At 50.4% G+C, this 25,029-nt stretch overlaps 1 protein-coding gene across 7 annotated transcripts in view; it reads right to left on the bottom strand.

The window, feature by feature from the left end:
- The window catches only part of KDM2B (lysine demethylase 2B), a 125,427-nt gene that overhangs the window by 1,978 nt on the left and 98,420 nt on the right, over positions 1-25,029 (bottom strand). For 5 of the 7 annotated variants that reach the window (XM_039231954.1, XM_039231809.1, XM_039231684.1 and 2 more), the window contains 10 exons: positions 16,389-16,613; positions 10,865-11,008; positions 9,390-9,476; positions 8,958-9,227; positions 8,653-8,766; positions 7,954-7,992; positions 7,151-7,830; positions 6,279-6,442; positions 6,030-6,191; positions 5,103-5,321 (listed from right to left, as the gene is read on the bottom strand). In XM_039231954.1, the coding sequence (XP_039087885.1) occupies positions 5,103-5,321; positions 6,030-6,191; positions 6,279-6,442; positions 7,151-7,830; positions 7,954-7,992; positions 8,653-8,766; positions 8,958-9,227; positions 9,390-9,476; positions 10,865-11,008; positions 16,389-16,613 (2,104 nt within the window). The remainder of the gene's footprint in view (positions 1-5,102; positions 5,322-6,029; positions 6,192-6,278; positions 6,443-7,150; positions 7,831-7,953; positions 7,993-8,652; positions 8,767-8,957; positions 9,228-9,389; positions 9,477-10,864; positions 11,009-16,388; positions 16,614-25,029) is intronic. The other 2 variants (XM_039231735.1, XM_039232014.1) reach the window with 1 other exon arrangement.

The following is a 25,029-nucleotide window of genomic DNA, read 5'->3' as shown; positions in this document are numbered from 1 at the left end:
TTTGAGAACTGAATCCACAGTTCTCTGGCTTCAATGCCAGTTAGCATCCAACTGAAGCTCAGAGATCCCCCTCTGGCCAGATGTATTCCTTCGTCTCAGTGGCATTTATCTCAAGGCCTATCTGTAATCATTAGTATCTGCATTTGCAATTTTTCTGTTGAGTAGGAATGAAAACAGTAAAGGCAAACTGCAAATATAATCAGGAGGCCCATGCTAGCGCTGTATTATTGAAGTCCCAGGTTTAGAGGTGGCACACAAAAATAAATTCAGCCAAGTTGCAGGATACAAAATCAACACACAAAAGTGCATTTTTATACACTAGCAAGAACAATCTAAAAGAAAATGAATTCCATTTACAACAGCATCAAACAGAATAAAATACTCAGGAATAAGGTTAACCAAAGAAGTGAAAGACTTGTACACTGAACACTTGAGAACACTGCTATAAGAAATTAAAGATATAAATGGAGAGATTTTCCTGGTTCCTGGGAAGACTTAACATTGTTAGAAAGGCCACACAACTCAAAGCAATCTATAGATTCAATGAAGTTGCTATAAAATGCCAACAGCGTTTTCTGCAGAAATAGAAAAGTCATCCTAAAATTCATGGAGAAGTATAAAGGATCTTGAATTGCCAAAGTAGCCTTGAAAACAAAATTGGAGGACTCACTTGTGGATTTCAAAACTTACTACAAAGCCACAGAATATGTTAATGCATTTAGGACAACAAACAGACTGACAGCCTAGACCTTAAACCCTTGAATGTTCAAATGATTTTTGACAAGGTGCCACAACCACTTAGTGGGTAAAAGACAAGTTTTCCAACAAATGCTGCGGGGAAAACTGGATACCCATATGCAAACGAAGCTGGACCCTCTACCTCACACCATATACAAATTTAACTCAAACTTCTTTAGACCTAAATAAAGGAACCAAAACTATAAAACTCTTCGGAAAATCTTTGAATTTGGCAATGGTTTCATAAACATGACACCAAAAGCACAGACAAAAAGATTGAACTAAATCAAAGTTAAAAACATTTGTGCAAAAGACATTATCAAGAGAGTGAAAAGAGACACAGAGTGGGTGAAAATACTTGCAAATCATGTATCCTGGTAAGGGATTACTACCCAGAATATATAAAGAACTCCTACAACTCAACAACAAAAGAAATCCACAAACAACCGGACTGAAAAAACAGGAAAAGGACATGAATAGACATTTCCCAAAGATGATACACAAACAGTAAATAAAAAGATGCTTAACATCACTAATCACAAGGAAAATGCAATTCAAAACTATGTTGAGGAGGACCTGGCTGGTTCAGTTGGTAGAGCATGTAACTGTTGATCTTGGGGTTGGGAGTTTGAGCCCAATGTTGGGTATAGTAGAGATTACTTTAAAATAAAAGCATTTCAAAACCACATTGAGATATGCCTTCATACCACTAGAATGGCTCTAAAAACTAAGGGTCAGCAAAGATGTGGAGAAAATGGGACCCTTGTACACTATTAGTAAGAATGTAAAATTGCGCCCTGCTATAGAAAACAATATGGTGGTTCCTCAAAAAATATTAAACCTAGAATTACCTTATGATTCAGCTAGTCCTTGTCTGGGTATATACCCAAAAGAACTGCAAGCAGGGACTTGAACAGATATTTGTCCCAGCAGCATTATTCATAACAGCCAAATGGTGGAAGCCACCCAACTGTTCAGATGGATGAATAAATAAAACCGGGTCTATACATACAATGGAATACTATTCAGTTTTAAAAAGACAGGAAATAAAAAAAAATAATAAAATAAAAAGACAGGAAATTCTGACACCTGATACAACATGGATGAACCTTGAGGACATTATGCTAATTAAAACAAGCCAGTCACACACAAAAAAACACTGTTCTATAATTTCACTTGCATAAGGTCCCTAAAGTCAAGTTCACAAGGACAGCATGGGGATGGTCAGGGGCTGGGGCCAAGTGGAATGGGGAGTTAGTATGTGGGTACAGAGAAAGTAAAGTTCTGGAGATGGGGGGTGGGGGTTGCACACAACAAAAAATGAACCTAAATGCTAGTGAACTGTACGCTTAAATAGTAAATTTTATGTTATGTATTTTATAATTTTTTAATTTTTTAAGTTGGAGAAGAGATAACATAGTAAATTTGAGAAAGCTTAACCTAAATAGACTGAAGGGAAAGTAGAAAAGCAGATTCATCCCGTAAAACACCCCAAAGGTTCAGGTAGGGGAAATAATAGGTACACTAGAGGGGCGCCTGGGTGGCTCAGTCGGTTAAGTGTCCAACTTTGGCTCAGATCATCATCTTCTAGTTCATGGGTTCAAGCCTCACTTTGGGCTCTGTGTTGATAGAGAGCAGGCCTAGAGCCTGCTTTGGATTCTGTGTCTCCTCTGTCTGCCCCTCCCCAGCTTCTGCTCTGTCTCTCAAAAATAAACATAAAACAAACAAACAAAAAAAAAAACAGGCACACTGGAAGTGGAGCTAACGAAGGGGTTAGACTGGTGGACGTTTAGACCCCCTCCTTAGCTGCAGAAGAGCAGTTTCAGTCTCTGATGTTGAGAGAAAGTCTCTGGTCTGGGTGCCAGACTGAGGCACCCAGTCAAAATCAGGGTCTAGGGGGAAGCTTACCTGCTGTCGAGATCTCCAGCTCCCTTCCCCTGCCAGGCCCCAGGATACTGGGCAGTCCGGCCTGCACCCTCCAGCTGGGAGGTCAAGGAGAATCCTTTTGGCAACCCTGCCCAGCTCAAGAGAAAAGTCTGAAAGATCTCACGTCTTGGTTTCCCCAAAGAAACCACCCATGCTGACCATACAATGACTGACGTCCACAGCAGAGCAGCTCCAATGTGTGTCACCAGCCTCTGATCACTTTAGTGTGGACAACCACATGTGGACACTAAATCTGAGGAGGATCTCTTATGAGGGCCACTGACTATGTTTGAAGGAAATGATGTAAGCCCAGAGAAAAAAATTAAGCTATCAATAACCTCGGGCCACTCTGCTGAAGTTCAGAGAATGTGAGCACCTGGCTGGCCTAGTTGGTGGGGTATGGGACTTTTGATCTCAGGGTTGTGAATTTGAGCCCCAGCATTGGGTGTGGAGATTACTTTAAAAAAAAAAAAAAAGGCTCAGATAACAAAGGGGAGAGGATAGGATGGGGGGGGGCGGTGCAGAGAGTAAGATACAGCTGTAATATTAAGAGTATCAATTGAGGGGCACCTGGGTGGCTCATTCAGTTAAGTGTCTGACTTAGGCTTGGGTCATGATCTCGAAGTTCCTGAGTTCAAGCTCCATGTCAGCTTTTCTGGTGTCAGCACAGAACCAGCTTTGGGTCCTCTGCCCCCTCTCTCCCTCCCCCTCCCCCTCCCCTGATTGCATGCTCTCTTTCTCACAAAAATAAACAGACATTAAAAAAACACACACACACAACTGGTTGGGGCCATAGAGAGGAGTTTGTGTGTCAGGGAAGAACAGCATTCAGGTCTGCTGCAGAGTCTTAGAGTCTAGACTAAGAGCTTAGAGAGCTTAGAGACTAAGCAAACGAAAAAAGAGGCAATTATTAACTCTAGGAAAAAGAAAATTTATGCAAGAAGAGAAATGTACTCATAATAAACTATTTAGTTCAACAGTGGACAGAAGTTATGTGGCCACAGAAAGAGACTTAAGCATGAATTGGAAAGATAAGGGGGAAGAAGATGTAAGAGGAGCAATCCTGTGTTCTACACAGCAAGCCAGGAAATACAGAATGCCTGAATGGAAAAAGACAACCAAAAACTAGCAACACAGGCATGCTGTGTGCAAGCACGGAGACATACACCGGTAGAAAGAATTTAAGGTGGTTGCCTGGTGGGGTGTGAGCACCCAAATAAATCACCTAGAGGAACATTCGGCCTGAATGACGAAAGCTAGACAACTGTGACTTGACTTTGTCACCAGATCCTTCAAGTTCATAGTTCCTGAAACAGGTCAACTGTCCTCTGTGTTGTGCCACAGACTTACTTTTACCATTAACTAGTTACACTGATGACAAAGGAAAACTTTTTAAGAAGCAACGAAACTAGAAGAGACTGGGTCTCAAGGTTTGCTTTCCCACACAGCACGGCTCTGAACAGGAACGCAGACATCTCTCTGTACCGAGGCGAAGGGGTGAGCTTCGTGGAAAAACAAACACAAAAGCACGTTTGCACACAGGACAGCACATGCAAGGTAGCAATGGACAGTAAACAGAGTCGTTGTAACACCAAGCTGCACCCGGGCCTGTCCATAGTGCAGCCCCGGCATCCGTGTAAGCAAAGCCGGGAGCCTCAGACCAGCACGGCTCTCTGCCTCCACGGCAGCGGGCCAGCCTCCGAGGCACAGAATTCTCTCATACCACCAAACCTCTCCATTCCTTCTCCAAGGTGGCATGGCTGACCGGAAGCTGTTTAGCCATCAAGCATGAGGTGAACATGGCCTTTATTAATTTCTAATTAATTCTAATTAATAACTAATTTCTGGAGGAAAAAAGCATTTTTTGAGGGCTTGTGTAAATCTCACATCCAGAGCCTGACTCGTTCCCATCAGTCATACCCCAGGGCCTTCACACCCGGCGCCAGCCTGGCAGGCAAGGAGAGGGAGCAAGGACTCTGCAGACACAGAACCGCAGCAGCACCAGCTATAGGGGTCTCTCCTCTCTCCGACTGGCCCCTTGTTAGCAGGGCCCCATAAGCAAGGACAACCACAGCACACACTGAGCTACTTTATGGGTCAAAGCCTGCCTGGCCTCACCACCCACCGCTCCCCTGCTCTGTACACCACCCGGGAGAAGTTCCTCAAGCCCACACTGGGAGTCAGGAACCTCTGCTATGTGCTCTCACTGCCACCAGCACTCATTTTTTGGCAGCAAGCATTACCAATCCAGTAATAGCTCCTGTGTTTGAGGTTTCTCCGCCAGCCTAGTCTATGTGTCCGTCTTGTTTACAGGTATGTCCCAGCCCTGAAACTGTGACCCTGTAATAGCAGGCACACAAAGGATTTCCCAACAGGGTGAAATTCCCAGCCTGTCCCCCAGGATCCCAGGCAGACCCTGCCGGGTGCCCCCGACTGACCTGATAGGTTGATTTCAGTTAAGGAGTCTCGGGTGGTGGTGCCCACAGCAGTGAGCAGGTTGATGGACTGGTCAGTAACGTGATTACAGTAACTAAGGTGGAGCTTGGACAGCAGGGGCATGTGGCGTATGATGAGCCGCAGGGAGGCGTCTGTGATGTCCAGGCCTGCTAGACGCAGTTCCACAATGTTCCGGAGCTTGCTCCGATTGTCCATCTGACCTGAGAGGGCAGGAAGGAGAGAGGCAGCATGTCAACCTGACCGGGGGACATGTGGTCACACTCACCTAACACTCTTAACAGGCCTACTGGCCACGGGTCACACTTCGGTTTCAATTAGCCATTGAGTGTTTCCCCAAACTGGTTCCCATGTTTAAAAATAAAAGGATTCCCCATCAGCTCTCACGCTTCTGGATTCTTGAAAAATCAGAACATCTGGAAACACAGTCCATTCAACCCAGCAGTCCTTAGCCAAGTGGAGCAGAGATAGCACAGCATGTCTGATCACTAGGGTTTTCTCATTTAAGCTATAGGTGGTGGCGGGGGGGGGGGGGGGGGGGGGGGGCGCGGGGATGACCCTCACAACCCAAGTCAGGAAGGTTCCATCTTGTGAGCTCATCTCCAACTACGCTGACCCCCGTGCTCAAGGAAGCTTGAAGCCAACGAAGGACAAATTAACAGAGTAGTAGTGAGAACGCATGCAGAGGCCTCACAGCAAAGTCTTGGGTGTGCCAAGAAGCCTCTGCTCTCAATGCTCCCTTCTCTGCCTGAAGCTGAGCGAGAACACGACAGTCTCCTCCGGGAAAGGGCTGGGACCAGAGAAGGCTTGGGAGCCCATGCACCGGCCGGAGCCCGTAGTGAAAAGCAGCTCTAATGGCACAGCCCTGTCAGACTGCCTCCATGTCGACCTCCTTGGGCCTGGCCACTCACCTGGCCTGTTATCTGTGGGCGGGGACAGGAGATCTCGCATCTGGGCGTCCTTTAGTCCTTCTACCCACTGGACATCCAGGGTCCGGAGCAACGGACAGCTGGAGCTACAGAGAGCTGAGACGGCGATCCACGAGCAGCCTGACAGCACCAAGTCTCGGAGCCCTGGGGGACAGGGGGAGGGCTGGCAGGTCAGGCGAGGCGCCCCAGCCCCCACCACTAAACCTCTGGGGTCCCTGGCCCAGCGCTCACCAGGCAACCGGTTGATGAGCCAGCTCAGCTGTTTCTTGGAGATATTGGTCCAGCTGAGGTCCAGGGAGACAGGCTGCCGCCGGATGATGCCGCTCAGCATCAGGGGAGTGATGGACTTGCAGTGGTTCAGATCGATGCGGGTCCATAACCGCTTATCGCAGCACCTGGGGGCCAGGCCCAGCAGAGGGGGCATCATCAGACTTGGAGCAAGCCCCCTGCACTGCTGTGGCAACTCACCCCACTACCATGTTTGGAGGAGGGGGAACTCCTTGACTTCACCCTCTGGATCCTTCTCCGTTTCACGCCTGTCCTGCCCACACCTGGGCACCTTTCCTCTGATTGCCCCAGGCCCCCACGGAAGGTGCCAGTACCTACTCTTCATTAAGTCTTTACTTGGGGCTCTACCACACCCTCTACACACCACTTCTCACAGTAACGCTCCAGGCAGACATCATATCGTGCCCTTTGACAGAAAAAGGTAAGTAACCTGGCAAAGACCAGTAAGTTAGGAAATATGGAAGCTGAAATTAAGATCAGTAACTGGAACACTTGCTTTTAACCTGGGCTGCCTCTTTAAGGACAAGGACTCCACCTGGTCCTCAGTTCATCTTCCAAGGGCTGAATCAAGCAATCAGATAAGGTTCACCTCTTCTGACAAGACCAGCGTGACCAGATTGCTGTAGCCACCTGGAACTCTTTGAGAAGAATAATTAAGCTGGACTGAACTTAGACGGAGAGAAAGACGATCATGAGTGACTTAAGTGGAGACACATTCCACACACGTGCCATTCCTGGGCTAGTCTAAGCCTTAGCCTGGCGCCCAACACAGGGCCAGTCCCTGGCTGCCTCCCCGTCCAAGCTCAGCCCCTCACCAGCGGTTCCAGGTCCTGCAGACCCGCATGCAGACACACAAGTCTTGGTGGCTGAGGTAGCTGAAGACGGCCATCCACACCTCCCTGTGCATGACATGGGCCGCCCCATCATCCAGGGGCAGTGAGTCAGGCGGGGGGCTGATGGGGGGCGGGCGGATCACGTGTCGCTCCATCTGGATGCACTTGGGCGGGGACACGGAGGGAGGGGGCCGGGAGATGACACGGGGTGGGCTTCGAAGGCCGGGCCCCAGCTGGTGCCGCAACTCCCGGGGGGTGCCGGTGAGCCCCTTGCTGAAGCGGTGGGGGCGCTCGCAGAGGCCCAGGGGGCGCTTGGGCTCCTCGCTCTCACTCTCAGGCTCTGACTTGATGGGCTGGTGGTTCTCGTTGGCCAGGCTGTTCTCAGTTTTCTGGATCTCTTGGTTCAGCTCCTTGCTCAGCTCCTTGCTCAGCTCCTTGGTGGGAAGCCGCCTTTTCCGGCGCATCTTCACCTTCTTCTTCTCCTCGGGGCCCTCCGCCCCCTCTGTGCTGGGCCCAGCCGTAGGGGAGCTGGAGCGGGAGTGGTCGCTTTCCCGGGCTTTGGGGGGGGCCTCGGGCAGGTCATCCTCCGGCTCCTGCTTGAAGCGCCGGAGAGGCTTGTTGGCAAGAGCCATCCGGTCCTCGGCGTTCTTCCAGGACCGCCGCTGAGGGAGGAGGGGGAGCGAGGGCAGCTAAGCCCCTAGGCTCAGGGCTGCCTCCCCACCCTCAGAGTGGGCCCCACTGACCCAGGAGTAGGCATGGGGGGGGGGGGCGGTGGGGAGAGGTACCTTTTTCCTGAAAAGCTTATCTTCTTTGCCAGGCTTTAGCTGTCACAGGAAAGAAAGCATGCAGAGCTTGCTCCCAGGGCTCATGGGATTCGGTCCCCTCTACACACTGCTCCCCTCACAAGCCAAGTCTCTAGAGTAGGGGCTGGAGAACCACCTTCCCCACAAATCCCATCTCCTCCACTGAGACTGAAACACAGTGGGCCCTGCCTGCTGCTTTTAGAAGTTGGAGGGGAGAAGTGTGGTCGAACTGTTCCCACCCAACTGACCTCCCGCCCCTGGGCAGACCCTGAGGTGTGCACTCGCCCACTGAGGCTGGACTTGGCTCTGGGAGCCAGTCCTGGAGGCGGGGCCTGCGGGGTTCCCAGCGGAGCCTTAATGGCTGGAGCTGGGGAACGACAACCAGGCGCCACCTTGTGGCCGAAGCGGGAAGAGCCGCTGGGCGGAGCGGGGCTGCCAGGATCCTCAGAGGTTTCCAGATCCACAGGGCTTCCCCGCGGCAGCTTCAGCTTCTCAGGCCCCACGCCAGAACCACCAGCCAGCGATCCGGGACTGGGGCCCGGGAAGCTGCGGCGCACAGACGCCTCGGAGCGGCTCGGCAAGGGGCTGGAGGACCGCAGGGGCGGGAGGGGAGGGAGGGTGGGGGCGGCCGGGACTCGCAAGTCCCCAGGGCCTCGGGAGGGCGGGGCGACGTGGGAGCACCTGCTGCTGGAAGTAAGTGAGACTGGATCTCCACCAGGGGCTGAGGCTGCTGCCTAGAGGGGGCCTCGGCGAGAGGTGAGAGGAGGAACCGGGGGACGTTTGAAGCGTCGAGGCCTAAAGGGGTGGGAAGAGGAGTGACTCGCTGGTTTTCCCCTCCTTTCTTTTGGGCCGGGCTCTCGGGACTTAGGTGACCTGCTCAGGGCAGCCAGAGGCCAGGACCCCGAGCTCTCCCCACCCCCGCCCGTGCGCCCCGCACCCGGGACCAGCCAGGCCACCCCTCGCTGCCCGCTCCTCCCGCTCCGTACTCGCTTGCGTCCACTCAGCTCTTGGGGCTTCTCGTATTTCCGCTTCCTCCTCAAGTGCACGTCGTCTGACTTTCGGCGCAGGATGCCATCCGGGGGCACCTTCTTGGGGTGCTCGTCGGACCTGCGCCGAGGTGCCTCCTCACACTCACTCCTCCGCTTGGCAGGCTCCTGCCCTTCCTTGTTGTCCCGGTTCATCTTCTGCTCCTTGAGCAGGGAGCCGGGCAGGTTGGAGGCATACTTAAAGCCAGGGCCACGCTTTTGCTTGTAGGCCAAAAAGAGAGAAGGAACAAACAAACTGTATATCTTTGGACTTGCCCCCTCCGGGAACCCGCGGCACCCCACGGGCCCACAGCGCAGGGACAGGCTGCATCTGGCAAGGCCAAGGTCCGCCCCTCCCAGGCTGACCCCTGGGACTTGGAGCCCGGCACTCACTTTCCCGGTCTTGCCGGCGTGGTTACACTTTGGACACTCCCAGCAGTTTGGAAGCTCATCGTTGACCACGCCCTCTGACTCCTTAATCTGCGGAGGGCACACGCCAGTCAGCAAGCAGGGAGGGGACAGAAGATGCCACATCTGCCAGGAACACCAACAGCCCCCTCCCAAATGTCACTTCTATCCCATCCTTGATCAAGAGAAAACAAAGGTGGTTAAGACACGTGGCTCTGGATGCAGGCCAGGGGTCCATCCTAACTTTGCCTCTTACTAGCTCAGTGATCCCGGGCAAATCACTCCATCTCTGTGGGCCAGTGCCCTCCATCATGCAATGGAACGTCCCTGTCTCACCAGCATCCTGCAACAATTCAGTGACAGAACTGAGGGAAAGCCATGGGCCCAGGGCCTGCTGTCATTTAGGAGCATCGGGTGCTAGGTGTGAGCAACACAGAGGTGCTGTCCCTACCCTTGAGGGGCTTCTGATCTGGGAGATAGAAGTAACCAAGCAACTAAAACATGAAGTCGGCTTCCAAAGCCAGGGGATGATCACAGTGCCCCCTTCACACTGTGAGGCCTGTGCAGGAGGATGAGCCCCGAGACAAGCTACCGGGGAAAACAGACATTTCAAAGCTGAGGTGATATGTGGGGCAAGCCCACCTCAGTCTTTCTAAAACACACACATAGCGGTGCCTGAGTGGCCCAGTTAGACATTCAACTCTTTTAACTTTGGCTCAGGTCATGATCTCCTGGTTGTGAGATCGAGCCCCATGTCCACCTCCGTGCTGAGCATGAAGGCTGCTTGGGATTCTCTCTTCCTTTCCCTCTCCCCTTTCCTGGCTCATGTTCTCTCCTTCTCAAAATAAATAAATAGACATTAAAAAAACCCACACAGATATACATAGGCTGACACCTGGGCTGATAGGGAGGTGCCAGGTATGATGACATTCTCTGGGGACAAGCCCAGAACAGTCTCTTCCTTGCAGAGGTAGAACCTGTTGCCTAAGACAGACAGGCCCAGCACAGCGGTCGCACAAGAAGGCAGCCCTGCCCTGGGCACACCAAGGGAGCAGGTTCTCGGCACACGGGGACACGAGTGCAACCGCTGGTCGTTCCAGGGTCCGCCCTCCCAGGCCCAGGCTTCGTTCTCCCCAAAGCCCCAAGCCAGGATCCCAGCGAGCTGCACAGCCACCCAGTCTCTCCCTCTGCTCTCGGTGCAAGACTCGGAACTCTCTGTGGTTCTGTCGTATTGGGGGGGGGGGGGGGCGGGGTATGTGTTCATTCCCTCAAAGACACAGGTGGCAGGTCTGAGAGACTCTAGACCCTTCCTGCCCTCGGCTTGTTATCTGACACTCAGAAACCCCCAGACTCAGAGGTCCTCTGGGGGAGGAAGCTCACAGTCCCTCAGCATCAGCACCACCAGAGGCACTCAGCAGGGGTGCCGGGCAGCCCAGCCAGACCCTGCTGGGACCGCTCACCTTAAGGCATCCAGGGTGGATGATTTCATTGCAGATAGAGCACTCCATGAGCATGAGGTTAAACTTTCCTTCTTCCTCTTCCACTGTGTCTTCTTTCCCTGCCTCGCCACACACCAGGCACACGGCGGTGTGGGGCAGCACTGGCTGAGGGGCCGGAGAGAACACAGCAGAGTCAGCAGGGGCCAGGACCCTGGGTAGTAGGTCAAAGGCCAGGAGACGACAGAGAACTGGCCCAGGCACTGCCTGTCATTCATTCATTCATTCAATACTCAACAGGCTACCATCTCTATGTGCCAGATACTAAATGCTAGGAATGGCCCTGGGAAAAGACAAAAATCTCTGCCATCCCAAGCATACATTTTAGTGGAGGGAGGCAGACAAATGAAAACTAACAGCAGATGCTGTGACAAGGGACATGGAGAAACATATAGCAAGGAGGGCCAGGTGAGGGGTGGAAGGGGCTCACCCGGAACACGGAGGTCAGGGACAGCATCGAACACGAGTAAAGACCTGAAGGAGGAGGTGGGGCGTGAACTGAGCCCAGGCCTGCGGGGGTCTGAGGGTATCAAAGCCTCACCACCAGCAGCTATCAAAGCACATCCCACAGACTCCAGGGTCCCCACAACCTTTACAGGGAGGTCCGCAGGGTCAGAACTATCTCAAAGTAACACTAAGATGCTATCTGCCTTTTTCAGCTATGCTGACGTTTGCACTGGTGAGTGAAATCGCCGGCCCTCGTCAGGGCAGGGCTGAGTCTGTCCCTGACACATGCTCATTACACAGAGATCGCCGGTTTCACTGAAGAAGGTCTTTGATGAAAGTCTTGATGATGAAGCAGTAGAAAATTACTAATTTTATGAAAACTTCAACCCTTGAGTACATAACCTTTTAATATTCTGTATGACAAAATAGGAAGTGTGCATCAAGCGCCCCTGCTGCATACCAAAGGACGATGGTTATCTAAAGGAAGAGCACTCGTGACTAAGTTGTGACCTCACTTGGTCATTTTCTGCAAAGAACATCATTCTGCTTGACAGAGCAACTGAATAAAAAGAGTATTGGCAAGTTTCTCAAAGATGAAATGAGCTGGTCACTTCCAGAAAAACTTATGGCATCTGTTGCAGATGATAAAATTCAAACTTTAAAAACAAAAATTAGAATTTTGGAAAACTTACACTAGCCACAGTGGACTGGACAACTTCCTAATAATACTTAAAGACTCTACGGGGTGGGGATTGGGGGGTGGGGGGAGACTAGCAGTGGTGTTAACAAATGTGGTTATTACTTTTTGTTTGTTTGTTTTACATTGTGGAACACTGTATGCCCCTGTTTGGAAAATCTGTATAATTCAGTGAGCCAGTATTTTCCAAATGACCCGATGTGTGATGTGTGACGTTTTAACACCTGATGTTGTAACACCCTGCGCGTGAACAAATGAGCTTTTCCAGGGGCAAGGAAAGACTAATGAATTTTAATGTAACAGCATGACAAGTTCACTGATACAGTTTCAGATTCCACATTGTAACTAACCTTTAAGAAGCTGCCACTTGTTGAGTTCCTGTGGAGTATCAGAGATATCCACCCCTATGGAGGAAGGTTGTGCTAAAATACGCCTCCCCTTCCCAACTAGAGACCTGCACGAGGCCACATCTTCCTCACGTGGTGGCTCCAAAACAACGTATTGCGAAAGAATGAAGACAGACACATATATGAAAATGCAGGTCTTGTCTAACGAACCAAACATAAAAGATTTACAAAAACATAAAACAATGCCATCCTTCCTATTAATAAGTTTTGTTTTGGAAAATGTAGTTATTTCTCATAAAAAAATGTCATTTATGTTAACGGGTAGTAGGTTTGTTCTTTTTATTTTTTATTTATTTTAAAGTTTTATTTATTTAAGTAATCTCTACACTCAACACAGGGCTCGAACTCATGACCATGGGATCAAGAGTGGCACACTCTTCCAACTGAGCCAGCCAGGTACCCGGAGTTTGTTCTTTTTAAACGAATTCAAAGTGTTTTTAAAACTTCTCCATTTTAATTTTGAATAATAATAAATAACCCACATAAACAAAGCTCTTGGGGGGGGGTGTCCTCATAATTTTTAAGAGGGTAAAGAGTTGCCAAGAGCACAGTGTTTGAGAACTGATGTACTAAACTATAAACCCTTTGTAGGCAGGCACAAGCCACTTCTACTCCCCTCCTTTACACACCCACCTCCCTGTATCTGGGATCCAGATGAAGCACACAGTTAATTTTTATCACACTGAATTAACAAAACTTCACAAAGGCTGGGATACAGGCTCCACTACTAAGTGAAAAGTCTAGAAAATGGCACAAACATTTGAGTTCAAGTAAATAGAACACTGAAGGCAAAAGAGCCATCATTTGTTCAACAAATACTTAATAAACATCTGCTAAAGCCTGAAGCAAGCCACCAAAAGGGGAACAGTAAGGAGAAAGGCAGCTGCTCCCCCGAGCTGTTCGTGAAGAGGAAGACAGACATGCTGAAATCCTAGGGAAACATGGCAGTCATGTGCAAGTGCTACGAGGAGCAGCGAGAGGCTGCTTTCCCAGGACTCCCAGGCAATGCGGGCTCCTGCAGGCACAGAGAAGTGAGGAGCAAAAAAGCAAAAGGGACCTCCCACCCACATGAAAAGGGACAGAGAAGCAAGAGCCAGATGCGTTGAGCCACAGGGAGCGGGCCGGGGCACCCGAGACAGGGGAGCGTGGAGAGCCCAAAGCTGGGGTGCTGGGTGAGGAACACCTGGCAGCCAGAGGCTGGTCTGTGATGGGGTGGGCGAGGGTAGGGGACAGACTCCGATACTGGTAGACAGAACCACAGGCAGAGCTACTGCAGAGACTCAGGAGAGGAACGCAGGCCCGAACCAGCAGGGAGACAGTGCTGGACGGTGCGAAGGGAAGGAGTCTCACAGGGAGGACAGACAGTGGCACATCAAGAAAGAAGGCCTGGAAAGGGAGGAGAGGTGCCTTGCATGTGTCAGAGGAGGGTAAACCACAGCAGGAAGAGCCCCAACAATGTGGAAAGGTTAGAAGAGCAAGGAGGACCCCAACGGTCAGGCCACGTCGACACTTTCTATTAGTTCCAAAAGCCACATCAGGTTGGACACCACACACACACACACACACAGTGAGGTTTCCTTCAACCAACACTCACTGTGCCAGGCACCGTGGCTGCAAAGCGTGGGGGACATCAGACACAGGTCCCATAACTGACCCTGGGACACAGGGCAGGGACGGGGCAGAGCTGAAGAGGGAGCGACAGTGCTGGGTCACTGCCAACATGCTGAGTTTTAGGGGACACTGTTCTCAAAACCTCTCTTAAATCCTGACAGCATGCAATGCGTCACATCGATCCTCACTCCAGAAAAATGTACCTAGAGGCATGCACACAGACAAAACACCTGTATTCAATTTCAACGGGACTCTCAACCTTCCTGAAAGCCACTGAAATGACCTGCGTATAGGTAACGATTAAAAACACAAGTGACCCAACAAAAACTGCACAGCAAAAGGAAACAACAGAGTGAAAAGGCAACCCAGAAAATGGGGAAAAATATTTAGAAACCATGTATGTGATGAGGAGTTAGTATCTAGGACACATGAAGAACTCCAATTCAACAAAAACACAGACAATCCAATTTGAAAACGGCCAGACTTAAACAGACATTTCTTCAAAGGAGCTATGGCCAACACACATATAAAAAGATGCTCAACATCACCAATCATCAGGGAAATGCAGATCAAAACCACAACCAAGGATCACCTCCCTTCCATCCAGGCAACTGCTATCAAAACAGTAAATTACAAGTGCTGGCGAGGATGTGCCGAAAACGGGACCCTTGTACGCTGTTGGCGGGAATGTACAATGGCGCCACCTCTATGGAAAACAGCAGAGCGGTCCCTGAAACCATTAAAAATAAGCCACCATATGATCCAGCAATCCTCCTTCCAGGTACATACCCAAAGGAATTCAAAACAGGATCTCAGAGAGATACTGGGAACCCCCAGGTTCACAGCAGCATTTTTCACAAGAGCCAAAAGACATAAAAGCAACTTAAGTGTCCATCAACAGAGGAACAGATAAAGAAAATGCAGCACAAATGATGGATTATTCAGTCTTTAAAAAGAAGGAAATCCTGGGGTGCCTGGTTGGCTCATTTGGTAGGGCATTCAACTCTTGATCTCGGGGTTGTGAGTTCAAGCCTCACATTGAGCACAGAATTTACTTAAAAAAAAAAAAAAAAAAAAAAAGGAAATCCTGACCCATGCCACTACGTAGATGAATCCTGAGAACATTATGTTCCGTGAAATAAGCCAGTTGCAGAAGAAGAAATACCATTTATACGAGGGATCTAAAGCAGGCACACTTACACAGTAGAAAGGTGGTTGCCAGGGGCTGGGGGAGGGGAAATGGAGTTGTTGGATGGATATAGGGTTTCCATTCGGCAAGATGAAAAGGTTCCAGAGATCAGCTTGCACAACGAGTATATAGGTAATATGACTGTACTGGACACTTAAAAATGGTTAAGATGGTAAATTCTGATGTGTTTTTGACCATAAGAAACAAAACAAAAAATAACAACAAAACACGGAACTAAAACAAAATGCACGTGGTACACGTGGAGGGGGAAGGGGAAGGAGTCCCTGGGCTCGGAGGGGGAGGGGCAGCGGCAGCCTAGCCAGGGAGAGGATGCACCCCGTGCCAGGCTGGGCCTTTGGAGGAGCTCTCCTGGGAATCCCGTCCCTCCTGCTGAGCCTGCTTTCCCACGGGAGTGGAGAGATCACCCGTCGCGCAGGGAGGACCCTGGCCTGGGAACAGAGCCCTGCAGAAGGTGGGGGGTGTGCTATAGGGATCCAGGGACAGACCCCGGGACCACACCTCCCAAGTCTGCACCACTGCTCAGTCCTGGAACACGGTGGGGGGTGGGAGGGGCATGTGGGTGGGCTGGCCAGGCTCTGCAGCAGCCCAGCTTCTGGGCTCCATAAATCAGCCCTCTCTATCTGGGGCAGTCCCCTCAGGCGGGGCACTGACCTTCCACCTGGCCCTCTGACTTTGAAGGCAGGACAGGAAGGAAGGGAGGGCCCAGAACCGTCATGAACTGGACCATAAATGTTGGCAATGGGGTCACAGACAGGACAGGCTGACATCTTTAATGGCAGAGACTTCAAAGTACTCGGTCATCTAGGGAAGGAAGGAGTTCTAAGACCATCAGCGGGTGAAGAAAAGGGGGCCTGCCCGGCAAGGTAAGTCTGCCCCCAAGTCCTGCGATGTGGAATCTGAAACAGCACAGGTCAGAGCCCCCTTTCTTCCCACAAGGGAGCCCCTCCTAGGGGTTTCTGCAGCTGGAACATTCTCTTTAAGGGAGAGACTAGGCAGACCAACAAGCAGAACAAGCCAGGGAGGCGGGGTCTGGATTCAGAGGAGGGCCAGGGCCGCCACCCCCACTCTGCTCTCGGGGTGTGGGGAGAGGTCCCTAGGGGCGCCTGCTGCACTCACCGCGATGCACTGCCGCATGATACAGCTCTGCTTCATCCGCCCAGGGCCCCCGAACTTCTTCATGTCCTTGCAGAAGTGACACTCTCCGCACTCGGTCCGCAGGCAGGCCTCGCACTTGCGGCATCGCGTCCGGCGCCGGCGAGCTCCCGCCGTTGTCCGGTTGGCGGCCAACTTCACGGCGGAGGCCGGGCCCAGCTTCCCCTTGGGCCGACCTACCGCCCGGTTCTGCGGGAGAGCACACAGGGCCAGTGAGGCGGGCCGCAGGGCTGGCCGGGCCCCCACTGCAAGGCCTCTGGGGCTGATGTGTTCAGGTCCCAACCCCAGGACCTCAGACTGTGACCTTATTTAGAAACAAGGCCTGTACAGAGGCGATCCAATTAAAACAAGGTCATTAGGGTGGGCCCTAAACCGATACAACTGGCGTCCTTATGAAAGGGGAAGTCTGGACACAGGCACAGAGGGAACACGTGGAGACACAGGAAGATGGCCACGTGACTGGAGTAATGGGTCTATAAGCCAAGGAAGTCAGCGGCCACCAAAGGCTCCACCAAAGTCTGGAAAGAACAAGGCAGGATCCTGCCCTAGGGCCTTCAGAGTGAGCGTGGTCCTGCTAACACCCTGACTGCAGATTTCCGGCCTGCAGAACTGTGAGAGAGTACATTTCTGTTGTTTTAAGTGCCCCAGTTCTGGGTAGTTCATTACGGCAGCCGCAGAAAGTGAACCCTGCTTCTGAGAGCGTGTCCTGGCTCAAGACCCTTCCATGGCCCCCACGTCTCGGCAGAGGCCCCTGCCACTACTTGTACTTCCCCAGAGAAGCCATACACGGCCACATGGAAGACCTCTGTCCCCTCTGCCAGGAATGCAGACTCCCCTCCCCACTGTGCTCGGCTACTGCCTACTCTTCTGCAGGCCCCAGTTTACAACTCCTCTCTTCTGGCAGCCTCCCTGCCCTGTGTTCAGGGCGCCTTCTGCAGGCGGTTTTCTCAGGGGCCTCCCCCCCCCCCACAACTGTGAGACAGAGAACTCAGGAAAGCGGTTATCGAGAGTTCTGTCACCACTGTCCTTTGACAAGATGGCCTGGCATGCCAGACGTGCTCAATAAACCAAACAACCCCAGGTAGAATGAGACAGTAACCCTAAGGGACCTTGACTTCAAGATCTCTAAATGGGCTCCAAATGCTTCTTTCCCTGTGACTCAGAGGAAAAACAGAGAAGGGCGATGAACAGAAAGCGGTATAAAAACGTGAAAGAGTGAACCAGCCAGCCACAGGCCCTGTTCAGGGGTCCGTATGTCCCAGCCAGCTGCCTCAGAGCCTCTTGCAAACCAGGACCCTGGTGAAGCTCTGGGCCGGCCACTGAAGGTGTCACAGCGCCTGCTGAGGGCTCCTGTGCGCCTGGGACTAGAAGTGGGAGGGAGAGGACGCAGCCTGTGTTGTCCGAAGCACCCTTCCAAGTAGCAGGAGAGTTTGCCGAAAAATGATTCCTCTGTCAGGGAGACACACTGCTTACCCCAAACCATCTTAGCGAGTCGACATCAAATGCTTAGAGCCCTTTGCAGCCAATCTTGAGTTCAGTCCCAGCCTTTTAATTTTACTTGCTTGCCACACGTGGATCCCTAATAAAATCCCCTCTTGTCAGCTCCGGGGGGACCCAGAAGCGTGGTTGCTATGCACCACAACAGTGCGAAAGGCCCTCCTTCCAGGGACCCCTCTCCCCCAACACCACAGGGCTATTGAGAAACAAACCACCATATCAAGGAGAAACACCGTCCACCATCTCTTCTCCAGCGCAGTGGTTCCTGCGCAGAGCGAAAAATCTGAAAATCTCACACACGCCCACTTCAGTACTGACACCTAAGTGATCCTTCCCTCCAATTCATCTTCCCGGCAGCCTGTAACATTCAAGGGGGCAGCAAAGCCGGCTGACGGCTGAAGTGCTCGCCTCGGGAAGTGCCGCTCCTCTGACCTTTATCCCCCCGGCTTGCACTGGGCTCCCAAGGGGAAAGGGAGACACGAGCCCCAGCTCTGATGGCCCGTCGGTCCCCGTCAGCCCTGTCCTGGCCCTGCCGCTTCCACAGAGCCACTCCACGCTCACTCAGTCATGGCCACCCTCAACTGTGAGGTGGCCCAACCAGCGGCCCTGTCACCAGGGAGACCCACAGGTGGGCCTGTCACCACCGACTGCCTCAGGGAAGGGGCTGCTCCCACACAAGCTACTCTGCCTTCCAGCAGCGAAGGTCTTGCAGCCCCCTCCTAGCAGTCCTTACACTGCGCCCCAGGGAGGTCTCGGGTACCCCTCGTCACACATAGGAGCTTGGCAGCCCTAACACTGGAAGAGAGATAAATCGGCCTACACATGTCACACATGTACATTCACGTCAGGTATTGCTGCCAGATACGTAGCAAAGAGGGGAAAAAAAAAGAGTCTTCAGAGGATTTGGAGACGAAAATGGCACATAAGGAGCCATGGACCTGAACCCTAAGCAGCTGACCAGAAAGCAACAAGTGTGCCGGGCAGAAGCAGCCAATGACAAGAACGGTGACAGCAGCGATGGTGGATATTTTCTGAGTGCCTGCTACCGTGATCATCATTTAACATACGCGGTTACCTTATTTTCCCCAATAATAACCCTAGGAGACATGCCATTTCTCAGACGAGGGGACCAGAGAGAGGATAAGTGACTTGCCCAAGGTGATGGAGCCAGTAGAAGATGAGCACACGCCCAAAGTGCACTCTGAACACTACGTAAACTACAGCAGAAGGGCAGGCACAGTAGGGCGGGAGTCCCCTGGAGGGGAGTGCACACCCCTGGAAGGGGCCCCTGGTTAGTGCCTTCACGCCCATAGTATGGCAGGTGCCAACAGAAAGTACACAGAAGCACATTCACTTCCAGGGAAATGGAAACCAGGAAGGCTTCTCCCTCCCTTCACAGCCTCTACGAGTCAGATTCTACCCCTACAAAGAGCACATGTCCTGTAAGCGACTCGCTCCTCAAACCCCAGCAATAAGGCAGATGATTCTGAGCCTCAAGTCAGGTACAGATGTGAGGGCAGTGCACACAGTCCAACCTCCAGGGACAAACCAGAGGGAAAGGGCTCAAACTCTGACTCCCACAGCAGAGACTCTAAGGACTAGCCACTTTGGTGAAGGACTGAAAAAATTCCTGGAGTCCAAACACGGTTCTCTCCTCCCACTCAGGAGCGTCAGATATAAACAGCTGCGGGGCACCTCTGTCCTTACCAGCCATGAGGACAGTGTCTCTCTAAAGTCAAAAGTTAGGCCAATCCAGCCAGGGTCACAGAGCTCATAAATGACTGTGAAACAAGTCTACCTTCCAGTGCTTTCCAAAGCACATTCCTATCCAGAGATGCACCCATGAAAAAACTCCTGGATCCCAATGGCAGCTGAGACATCCTGGAAAATGACAAAGCAAACGACAGACAACGTCCTGGAAGAAGAGGTGTGAGGAAGCCCTGTTTCTGAAGACCTTGATTTAGGCCCTCTCTAGCGGGCTGCCAAGTCAAGCTAGAAAAGCTGCTGCTGCCCGCAGCTTTATGGCCAGTTTTTGTGGGAAGTGGGCACCAGCTGGCTTGTCAGGAGTTAACTGAGCAACACCTGAAATGCAGGAGCCTAATAAAGACCACCCAGAAAATCAACAGGTGAAAAAGACAGTGGAGAGTCTCTATTAAGGAAGGTAAACAAGCCAAAGCCCTGTCATTCTGGCATGAAGCTTCTGTCCTAATCTCTCCTGTATAATATCTAAAGGGTCAAAACCCAGGGTGCCTGTGTGGCTCAGTCAGTTAAGTGCCCGACTTCAGCTCAGGTCATGATCTTGGGCTTTGTGAGTTCAACCCCCCACGTTGGGCTCTGTGATGACAGCTCAGAGCATGGAACCTGCTTTAGATTCTGTCTCCCTCTCTCTGCCCCTCCCCTCCACTCTCTCCCTCAAAACTAAATTTAAAAAAAATTTAAATGTTCAAAATCCAATTTTAAATTCCACTCTATGCTAACTTTGCCTCTATTTGTTCAAGTACCCAAAATGCATCTTTGTTAATTTCAGTGTGAACTATTCTCAGCACAAGGGAGTGATGGCATCCACTTTCATTTCCAAACCAGCCTCCACAACCCCAAGGCCACTTGTTGATTTTATCAGCCCAGCTCCACCTATTAAGGAAATCTAGAGTCCACATTTGTCCCCCACACAAATCACAGTATCCTGACACCTCTTCTCCATCAGTTACTCCTAAGCATTTTCCTTAAAAGGAACATATTTTGGCAGTTCTTTCATTCACTTGTTCATTCATTCCACAAATATTTACAGAGTGCCTCCTATCCCTCAGATCCTCTTCTCCTGAATATTCATGGCCAGAACGTCTTCAATCTCTCATCTCTAAAATACTGGGATTAAAATTACTTGGACTGGTGTATCCACTATAAATTCATGCCCATGTGCATCTAATGTACAAGACTGTTCAAAGCTGCTTTACTTGTAGAGCCCTCAACTATACAATGTAATGCTAGTAAAAATGAATTAACTCTAAAAAATTACTTGGACTCACCTAAAATAATGAAAAGACATCCCATGTTCATGGATTGAAAGACTTAATACTGTCATGATGGCAATACTCCCCAAAGTGATCTATAGATTCAATGCAATCCCTGTCAAAGTTCCAGCTGGTTTGTTTTGTTTTGTTTTTGCAGAAATCGACAACTGACCCTAAAATTCATGTGGAAATGCCAGGGGCCCGGAAAGGCCAAAACAATCTTGACAATGAAGAACAAAGTTGGAGGATTAATACTTCCTGATTTCAATACTTACTACAAAGCTACAGTAAACAAGACTATGTGATGCTGGCATAAGGACAGACATATTGATCAACAGAATTGAGAATGCAAAAATACACCCTCACAATATTTACAGCCAAACAATTTTTGAGACCAAGTGATTTTCAGCAAGTGTGTCAAGACAATTTAGAGGGGGAAAAGAATAGTCTTTTCAACAAATGATGCAGGGACATGCAAAAATAATGAAGTTGGTCCTCTACTTCACACTATTCGCAAAAAAATTACCTCAAATTACCTCTTACCTAAATGTAAGGGCTAAAACTGTAAAACCCTTAGAAGAAAATAAAAGGGTAAGCCTTCCTGACCCTAGATTAGGCAACGATTTCTTAGATAGGACACCAAAAGCAGATTCAACAAAAGAAGAGAGATAAACTAAACTTCAAAACTGAAAACTTTAGTGCATAAAAGGAGCACAATCAGATGAAAAAGCCCAGACACTGGAGGAACACACTGCAAATAATACATCTGGGAAGGGACTAGTATCTAGAATATATAAAGAACTCTAACATCACAAAAAGATATACATCCCAATTTTAAAATAGACAAAAGATTTAAATAGGTGTATCTTCAGAAACATACATACAAATGAGGAACAAGCACATGAAAAGATGCTTAACATATCTCCAGTAATGTGCAATGGAGACTCATTCATCAATGAGTCACATATTCACCCACCTGCCTACTCAAGTGTTTTCTGGCTGAGAATTCTGTACCCAATTCAATGCTAGGTGCTGGGACTACAGAGATGAAGATATGTCCCGTACTCTCATAGGCATACAGTCTAGGTGAGGAGAAAGACAGACAACCACGTAAATGCAATGTGATGGTAATGATAATGATATTACAAGTAACACTGACTGAAGTAATCACTCTTTTCAATATTTGTATCAGTAATTATGATCTCCATTCAGAAGTGAGGAAACTAAAAAAAAAGAAAAAAAAAGTTTGGAAACCGAGGCACCGCAGAGTTAAGTCACCTGCCTAATGTCATATTGCCAATGAATGAGAAGCCAAGATGTGAGCCTCAGCAGTGGTTCTATAGCCTGGCCCCTGGCATGCTGACTCAAAAGAAATGCCTCGTCTAACTGGGAAGGGAGCTTGGGAAAATGGTCACAGACACAGAAGGTGATGACTAAGGTGGCTCTTAAGAGAGAACAAGCCGCATCTTCAGGCCAAGGGTAGGGTAGGGGGCAGATATTCTACGCAGAAGGAACAGGAATATGATAAAGACATGAAATGACAGGACACGTTCAATAGCCTGACACAACTACGGGAAAACAGCCTTGAGATGTCAGAAGCCCAATCTTGCAGGACCTCGTAGGACACAGAAAAACGGTGTCCCCTGTAAGAGCAGTGAAAGGACTTTACACTGAGGAGCAACATGTGCAAGTGTGAGCAGTGACTTTCTGGATGGGGAGAGGAATTCAGGAGGGTACTACAGAAGTCCTGGCTGAAGATGATGAAGGCATGAGCAGAAGCCACAGAAGGGTTGACAGGGAGGGAATGATTCAGGACATGTTTTAGAAGCAGACCTGGTTTTAGACGACGCCGAAGGCTGCCTGAACACAGGGTATACAGGCAGGAAGAGCCCTGGAAAGCTCTGAAGTTTATAACTTGAGAACAAGAGGTGCAAGGGGCCTAAGAGAGGGAGGAAAGATGAGGGACTCCACCGTGGACACATAGAATCTGAGGAGCCACAGGACATTCAAGGAAGCCGGCCGGCAGCAGGAGGGACCAGAGTGGATCCACGGCTGGCAGTCAGCATCACATACTGTTAAAACCAGTTAAGTCCATGAGGTTGTCCAGGGAGAACAGGAAGAGTGAAGAGAGGGTCCGGACACTACCTCCAAGACTATAGACATTCAAGGGCCAGTGAGAAAGACCAAGCTGCGGAGGAATGGCCAGAAAGGCAGGCAAAGCAGCAGGAGGTTGTCGCACCCCTGAGCCAGGGTTCAAGAAGGGATGACCATCAAGAGGAGTGAGAAAACCAGTGAAATGTGGCTGTGTGGTTTTACAGTGAAGACTGCTGGATGTTTCCCAGCAAGCTACCCCAGCAGCAGCACACGACACTCAGCCCCACCAGGGGTAGCCATGGCCCCCCAAACATCCGCCATGCCAACGCTGTCTTTTCTGCTGCATAACATAAATGCATCTCAACATATGCCAAATCTTCATGCATGATGGGCATCCCAGGAAAAGCTGGATTTTAGCAGCAGTGCGGTGGGGGCCCCTTAACACACACCTGTAGACTCCAGGGAGGGCTTTGGTTTGTTTATATACTGAGGGTAAGGAGCAAGAGAATAAAAACAGGAGAGCTACCAGAAACCCAGGGGATGGGAGGACCTCTGGAGAATCTGAGGAAAGCTAAGAACCTTTTCCCAGAAAAATGCACACAAAGTCACAAACCTTTGAGATCATTTCAGGAAGGTTCGGGGACCCCTGTCTTAAAATTTCATAAGAAGCTACAAAGAGTAACACAGTAGTTACAGCTGCATAAACTTCTGAGAGATTTTCTTCTTCGTAATTTTCTGATTTTTTTTTTAAACAACTACCACTTTTAGTTTAAGGAACAAAGCTATTTTCACTTCAAGGGTTAAAAAAAAACAAGACAGAACACGAATTCTCATTAACAGCCCCTCTTTTGGGGGCATCTCCTCAAATTGAACACAGCTAAAGAATTTTCTGACACATTCTGCACTGGAGAAGCAAACCAAGTTCATGGGAGAAGGCCCAGCCAAGGGTGAGCTGCCCTGGCAAAGAGCGGGCAAGGGTCTCCTCCTAGCCACCGTCACCGCCTCGCCCCCAGCCCTCGCTGGCAGCAGGGGAAACCCAGGCTGCTGTGGGAAGCCTGATGCCGCCCAGGACCGGACGCCAGCCTTAGGTGGGGACTAGAGAAGGGCAGGGACTTTTACAGTGGAACAGGCCAAATTCTGAGGAGGGGTGGGTGTGAGAGGGGCGAGGAGGCTGCCGGGGGTAACTGGGCAACAGTAACTTCCGACAGGGCCTCCCCGGGTCTCTTCACACAGGTGGGAGTGTACCTGCACGCCTGCTCCTCCCTCAAGGACACTTTACAGAAGAGGGGGTCTAGGGCCCAGAGACTCACTCTCCGGTGGGAAGACACAAACGCTTTCGAGATCCTTAGAGGGAGCCACTGTTCCCAGGCCCGAGAAATCCCGAGGCTGAGTAAACTAGTGAGGAGAGGCTGGAGGAGGCCAACAGCAGTGAGCTACAGCCTGCAGCTTCCGCAAACGCGAGGTCCCTCGCGGACATCCATCTTCGCTGCTGCGAATATGGGGAAAACCTGCTGCCCACCCACCTGGCTTAGGAGTCATTTCAATACACCTGGGCGAAAGAGACCACCTTAGTGTGAACCTCGAGAACTTCCGGTGCCACGGCTCCAGAAGCGCCACACAGGGCTGACTAACGTCAGGAGGAGGGAAGGAGTCTGACTACAGGGAGCACCGGTCCTCTCCTGATGGAAGCCTCTCAGGAGTGGCGGACCTGAAAACTGTTTTTTAGCCCAGAGACATATGAAGTCTTGTCTCAATACCGTGTCAAAGATTGTATCTACCACAGGCCACAGGGTGTGGCCAAATTAAAAAAACAAAACAAAAGCAAGTAACCAGAACCTCAATCCTGAAACACCAAAGCACAGTCGATGATGGATGCAAGTGTCTTCTTGTCAATAAGCAGATGCACAAACAGTAAACTGCTGGCAGCAATGAAGCAGAGCCAAACTGAACTGAAAATTTTTCAAACCAAGATTTGGTGTGAACCAAGAAGCAAGAACTAAGAA

This window comes from Hyaena hyaena, unplaced genomic scaffold, assembly GCF_003009895.1.
Source record: "Hyaena hyaena isolate Hyena2069 unplaced genomic scaffold, ASM300989v1 scaffold_0, whole genome shotgun sequence".
Lineage (NCBI taxonomy): Eukaryota > Metazoa > Chordata > Mammalia > Carnivora > Hyaenidae > Hyaena > Hyaena hyaena.
This window is presented reverse-complemented; position numbering and strand designations above follow the sequence as displayed.